The sequence below is a fragment of the Styela clava genome, chromosome 10 (assembly GCF_964204865.1).
Source record: "Styela clava chromosome 10, kaStyClav1.hap1.2, whole genome shotgun sequence".
Lineage (NCBI taxonomy): Eukaryota > Metazoa > Chordata > Ascidiacea > Stolidobranchia > Styelidae > Styela > Styela clava.
Genome location: NC_135259.1, coordinates 16,282,117 through 16,288,260, shown reverse-complemented (window position 1 = coordinate 16,288,260; position 6,144 = coordinate 16,282,117). Strand labels below are relative to the sequence as shown.

The window sequence follows — 6,144 nt, the reverse complement described above, 5'->3', positions numbered from 1 at the left end:
AACATCCCTTATAAACTCAATATATATATACTTTTGGTGATATCCGACACACTCCAGCACGTCTGCTCATTTCATCTTCGACAGGCTGTGCGCCCCTGGTTTGAGGCAAGATTGCGCGAATTTGCGTATTCACTCAGAAAACAAAAACAAATGATTATATCTGAGCAACTTCAAATACTCGTTGTTGGGGAATCCAATGTCTAAATTTCACCCACTATCTCCCGCACAGTCTCCACACACTACTTGGTAACAATCGAACCCCGCTATAGTAAATTTTAAAAGGTAAATTGGCTTCCGCAATAAAGTGAGTAAAATGAAAACTATTGAATAAACTATTCAGTGCCAATCGTGCTGGGTATTAATGTAAACTTGTTAATTTCGTTCGCGCGTCTTCGTCCGCTTGGTGTATACGCGATCTACGAAGTATTGTAATCATATCATAACAACTAATATGATGCCTTTTTTCTTTTGTTAAAAGCAACACGCGAGACTTGAGTTAGAAAAAATGCCCGCAGTCTACAGAATTCGTTCGTATTGTTCATATTGATACATTCGCTTTGCGTAATTGTTAATCAGGATGAAGTTTTTACTTGTGTCCATTTGTGTTTTTGCGACAATTGCTTTCGTGAGATCAGAAGTTTGCAGAGTTGGCGCAGCATGCACAGATGGCGGGAAAACAAGAGTAGTTTTTAAACAGATTCCACAAGCAAGCGATTATATCGTCGAGGTAAGATGACTATATGACTTCTTTAAAAAGCGATTTTAAAATATTTCTTGGCGAGATAAATTAATATCCATATACATCAGTGATTTCTAAAATTTAATAGTTTCCCATATATATATATATATTTGGGATCTTTGACAGATAGAATAACTGTTCTCGTTGACATTAGATTCGTATTATTTTTCCTGATCTTTTATTTTTGCATATTTAGGTCATTCCAACGATAGATGGGCCATTTAAATCTACAGGTAAACCCCTATGTATTTGTGTCATTAAATAAAATTAAAATAGACTTCAAATTTCCGAAATTTTGAGAAACTTTTGCATTCGACTGTATTTAGAATACAGCCATATAATGGCTGAATGCCACTACCGGTACTGCATATTAACACAATATTCGTGAACGTATTTTTATTTTGGATGTTTGTAGCATTCTATTCGTTTTCTATAATTTTGTTAATTAACTCAATTAAATGTGAGATTCTTTCATGGCTATCATTAATCATTCTTAAATAATATTTTTTTAAATATTTATTTTTCAGGCGACAGAACAGCTTCGGCAAGTAAGACAAAGTTTATTAATAATAGTTTCTCGAATAGCTTAGTAATTTGTCACAATTTTACCGGACAAATTTTAAATTAACCTAATTCTTTGTTTTTGGAAAGCATGGTTTACTATGAGATTCGTCAAACATGATCAGATTATATTAAATTAATTGGTACCAAAACGTCTAAAATATTGAATATTTCTTCGTGTTTACTACATGGGTAACACAAGTTTAAAATCAGATTTTTTTTATATATTCAGGGTGTAAAGAACCAGGATGGGTAACGGCACCGGGTGGCTACCAGTATATGGCAATCGATGCTCTGACCGATTGGGAAACTGCAGCAAAACTTTGCAGAGGTGAAAGCGCCACTCTTCCCAGACAAGCTTTCAAAAACGAAGAAATGTTCAAGTAAGTCTTCTGTCATTTCCATAGTATTTTCCCGCTAAAATACCTCATTGACATATTGCCTTTTATCTTGAATGAATTATAAGGCAACATTTTAATAGTAGTGCTACATATTCAGCCAGTATAACATGAAATATTTTATGTATTTACAGCTTTTTCCGTTCCTATCTGAAGAATCAGAAAGAATGGGCTTTTTGGCTTCCTCTCTCCGACAGAGGCGTTGAAGGCACGTGGATGTGGACAAATGGTGGAAAGCTGAGTCACAGTGATCAAAAATATTGGCAAGAAGGACAACCAGACAATTGGGGAGAACAAGACTGTGCATACATGAACAGGGACACTGAAAAATGGGACGATGGAGAATGCCATGGAAAGATGTCTGTCGTTTGTGAAAGAAAAATCTAATAAACGTTCACCCGTGTTTGCTTTATGTGATTTAATGTACAATTTGTTCGATATATTATAATACTATTAGTTGAAAACTTTTATTTTGCATTTTTCAAAGTTTACTGAAATGGGCTGGTGTTTTTTTTTTCAATTCTGCTAAACTTTGTAAGTAACCTTTAAATGCAATGTTAAACTTGATAATGTACTCATTTAACTCTATTACATATGAAATGTCATGGTATAAAAATAAATGATTTTGTGAAAATTAAATTTGGTGACATTTTATGGTCACAGGACCGCAACAACACTTCACAGAAATAGCAAGCGCCCCGGGGAGAAGCAAAAACGCAAAACCCATTAAATTAAAAACAAGTAAATATTTATGGCTCAGACTATTCTTGTTTTTTTTTTCCACAAACTGGAAGGACGACATTTGAGCCTATTCAGCGAAATCCGATATGCGCGTGAAAAGAAAGTCCTGAAGAATTCTCATTGTCAAAGGGTTAACGTAGTTCCGGTATTTGTACGTATGCCTTTAACAGCTTTCATGTGACATGACGACGATCATAATCGGTCATATGCTGCTTATAATTATTGCGTCTTTGTACACCTCTGTCATGTGACGAACCTTCATTCAAGATTCAAGCTAAACATGTTTTTGCAACCAACAAAACAATAAAATTTATTGAAAGATTTGCAAAAAAATTTAAATTTGGTAGCTGGTTTTAAAATAACATCAGAAGGCAGGTCAAAATAAAAATTTCAGTTATACAATCAATTTAAAATGTTCCACAAATTCACTCTGAACAAGAATTAACACAAGCAACATGTAAATACTATATGGAGGTATCGGTATACTTCGGTTTGGCATTTTCTGTCTAATGTGTTACCGTGGCCTAGGCTTCTTTCTACGACTACAACACAGTCAGGCCTAGGTGCACTGACTATAAACGCTAGAGTTTAAAGCTGTTTGTAAATACAAAGCGAAACGAACCTTCCGAATGGGTGCTCCCGTAGTGTGTGTACCAGGTTAGGGATAGGCCATAATTTTATTCCAATTTCCCTTATTTTAGTTCTATTACGAGATCGGGGACTGTCTGTGTTAGCCAAGTGAATATCCCCCCTGCCCAGAGGTTTCAGTCCCTTCACACAACTTGATGTATAAAATAGGCGAAGAAAATTAGTTTCCTCCATATTGGTAAACACACTTCTGGAGCGCCCCCGAATGTAATTTCGTTATGATTATTGAAATCAAATCTATTAAAACATTAAATTTGTAGATTCGTATTTCTGTTTAAACTTGCCTCTGATATTTAATAACGAAATGCAAGGTTCAGGTAGAAACTCTCGTCCATGATAAAAGAGAAAAACCGTTCCATAACGAGAGAGACTCAAATCGTCGCCAACGATCGCGTTCCACCTGTATCATTTTTGAAGTCCCACTTGGTTGATATCGCTGCTGCTAAACAACAGATATTAAAAATGAAATATGTTTTAGGGTTTTTGCTAATTTGTGCAATAGCTGAGTTGGCATACAGCAAAGAAAAATGTAAAGTGACTGCAATGTGTATGGCTAGGGGCAAAGACACGTCAACTTGTAAACTAATACCTAACTTTAAGGACTGGGATCCGTCGGTGAGTACATTTTATTAAATGATAGAAGCTGTGCAAAATAATTCTTATGAATGGTTATCTACTGCGCTATTCTGTTATTTGGATCACTACTAATTTTCTAGTCTGTCTTCTTTGTTTATGTTTTTTACGTTATGTTGGTAATTCTCTATACTTTCTAACTCATCCTTAGCTAAACTATGATGAACAAATTAACATAAAACAGACAAGATAAAAGAAATATTGGTAGGGGACTAACATTTGTACATATTGCCCATGCACATTTGAAGAGAACTATGTGTCTGGGTAAATGACTCTGGAATTTATAATGAATAAAACTAAAAAGTATATATGACTAATATTATAATAATTAATTAAAGCTTTTTCTTTGTTTAGACATCATCTGGTGGGGGAAAGCCAACCGGAGGTTCCAGATGTAAGTACAATCGTTTTGTGCCTGATCTCTCATGAATTTTGAAATCTCCAATTTAACTATTGGGGTTGTTAATTGCCATTGTTGTATCAAGTATATTGCTTTGAAAATAAATTAAGAAATCCTATCATATTAATCACAATAAACGTTTGTAAATTGTTACAGATTGCAATAAAGGAAGCGGATGGACTTCTGGCAACAATGGATATCAATATAAAATAGTTAGTGAATTAGCTAACTGGGAAATGGCTCAAAAGTTGTGCGAATACGAAGGGGGTACCTTACCAACAAAAGAATCGTTTTCAAGTAGCGCTTATGGGTTGGTTTGAATTACTGAAATTAATTTTTGTTTTGAAATGCATGCACTGTCAGATTTAATTGTCAAAATATTTTATTCTCACTGAACGCGTCATCGCCTGTTTATTTATATATACGTTGCTTGAGTTTATATTTTTTTTATCTTTGCCAAGCTGTAGTCGACGTGCATCTCTCGAAGAGCTAAAATATATGAAATTGTCATAAAAAGTATACAAAATTCACATTGATGTTTCCTCCGGCATTTTTGAAAAATCATATTCAATATTCTTTGCCCAAATATTTATCGCAGACGAAACGTTTGTTTATATTTATGCCTATTTAACAGGGGATTCGAGTCCTTTTTAAGACAAAATGGGCACATTTACGGCTTTTGGCTTCCTATGACTGACACAGCGCAAGAGGGACAATGGAGATGGCTCAACGGAATGCGAGTTACCACAACAAGATGGAACGGGGGGCAACCGGACGGATCTGGTGACTGTGCTTATATCAACCGAGACTGGGGCTATAACTGGGACGACGGAGTATGCGCTACCAGCCAGTTTGGGGTGGTATGCCAAAAATGAGGCTAATTTGACAAATATTTTTGAAGATACCAGATTTTTTCCATACGGACTCAAATAGTGTTGTATTTTTATATTTAAAATCAACAATTAATTCACGTTTGTGATATTCAATGAAGTTTTAGTAATTATCTGGTGTTCTGTATGTTCTTGATCATATCGGATAAAATGAAGTAAATAAGATAATGTTTGTTGTACAGAAATATATACAAATAAACATAAAAAATATATCAGTTTTTTCTCAGTGCGTAGATTTGAAGATTTAGGTTGTTTTAAGATTACAGTTTCGTTTATGACGTATGGGAAAAGGAAAATGGAAATTATTTTTTATTTTTTAAGGTTTCTTATACGTTCCATCAATTCACGCATGTACAGGGTTTCGGACAATATTTTCAATTGTAAACATGTCGTTTTGAGGGTGATACGAAGCATATTCGGATCCATGTAACTGTCAAAAGCAGGGATGAGCAAGGTTTTTGCACCGCGGGTCAAAAATTTTGCCCACCTGGACTGGCGGGTCATATAAGTGTGACGTAAGAAGTTACATTTTATGATAACTATTTACAGTGTTACAAAAGTAAAAGTGGGAAACAACAAAACTAAACTTAATCACAATATCAACAAATTCCTTGAGTTATTTTTTTTAGCTAAAACATCAAATTAGGTTTTAGTTTGGTTGTAACAGCATAAGTCGGGCCAGGTTAAAATACCCAGTCGGCCGTAGTTTGCCCATGTCAGATCAAAAGGGTTGAAATAATTAAGGACAGAAATATACGCCTTCAAGGTGTAGTAGTTTCCTACCCAATTCGCCTTCCAAGTCTCATTCATATTCAAGACAATTTTTTATATTTGGTAATTGGAGGAGTGCATACATCTTTACTAGCTCTAAATAGTTAGGACAACCAAATGGTCCCGATATCATTTTGAAAGTAGTTGCGAGAAAAAATAGTATTGTGATAATAAATCGCCGGTTTTGATTCAAATTTTAATGGAGTAAATTTGGAATTTGAGAAAATAGGAAGATTAAATACTTTCAACTGAAGTGTATCCTATGGACCGATGGATACATATTATTGTGCTACTTTGGTAAAAGATCTTTGGTTGTGTGATCTCAGTGATTTTGGTTAGGGTGAGGAACTGAATTCTGTGAGA

The 6,144-nt window shown here is 34.7% G+C and overlaps 2 protein-coding genes across 2 annotated transcripts; both read left to right on the top strand.

The window, feature by feature from the left end:
- Nucleotides 1-489: 489 nt before the first annotated feature.
- LOC120337680 (lectin BRA-3-like) lies at nt 490-2,337 on the top strand. The gene is made up of 5 exons (XM_039405547.2): nt 490-727; nt 936-972; nt 1,267-1,287; nt 1,533-1,683; nt 1,833-2,337. The coding sequence occupies exons 1-5, from the start codon at nt 578-580 to the stop codon at nt 2,083-2,085; spliced, it is 612 nt and encodes a 203-aa protein (XP_039261481.2). The 5' UTR covers nt 490-577; the 3' UTR covers nt 2,086-2,337.
- A 1,068-nt stretch (nt 2,338-3,405) lies between these two features.
- On the top strand, nt 3,406-5,225 carry LOC120337754 (C-type lectin domain family 4 member M-like). The gene is made up of 4 exons (XM_039405632.2): nt 3,406-3,702; nt 4,075-4,114; nt 4,277-4,430; nt 4,755-5,225. Exons 1-4 carry the CDS (start codon nt 3,421-3,423, stop codon nt 4,993-4,995), a joined length of 717 nt encoding a protein of 238 aa, XP_039261566.2. The 5' UTR covers nt 3,406-3,420; the 3' UTR covers nt 4,996-5,225.
- The last annotated feature ends 919 nt before the right edge of the window (nt 5,226-6,144 follow it).

Bases quoted from the DNA above. Each gene is read 5' to 3' on its own strand.
- LOC120337680 (XM_039405547.2), top strand. From the start codon at position 578: ATGAAGTTTTTACTTGTGTCCATTTGTGTTTTTGCGACAATTGCTTTC. The intron at 973-1,266 runs GTAAACCCCTAT...TTTATTTTTCAG, and splicing joins TGGGCCATTTAAATCTACAG to GCGACAGAACAGCTTCGGCA. The intron at 1,684-1,832 runs GTAAGTCTTCTG...ATGTATTTACAG, and splicing joins AAAAACGAAGAAATGTTCAA to CTTTTTCCGTTCCTATCTGA.
- LOC120337754 (XM_039405632.2), top strand. From the start codon at position 3,421: ATGATAAAAGAGAAAAACCGTTCCATAACGAGAGAGACTCAAATCGTC. The intron at 4,115-4,276 runs GTAAGTACAATC...AAATTGTTACAG, and splicing joins GCCAACCGGAGGTTCCAGAT to ATTGCAATAAAGGAAGCGGA. The intron at 4,431-4,754 runs GTTGGTTTGAAT...CCTATTTAACAG, and splicing joins TTTTCAAGTAGCGCTTATGG to GGGATTCGAGTCCTTTTTAA.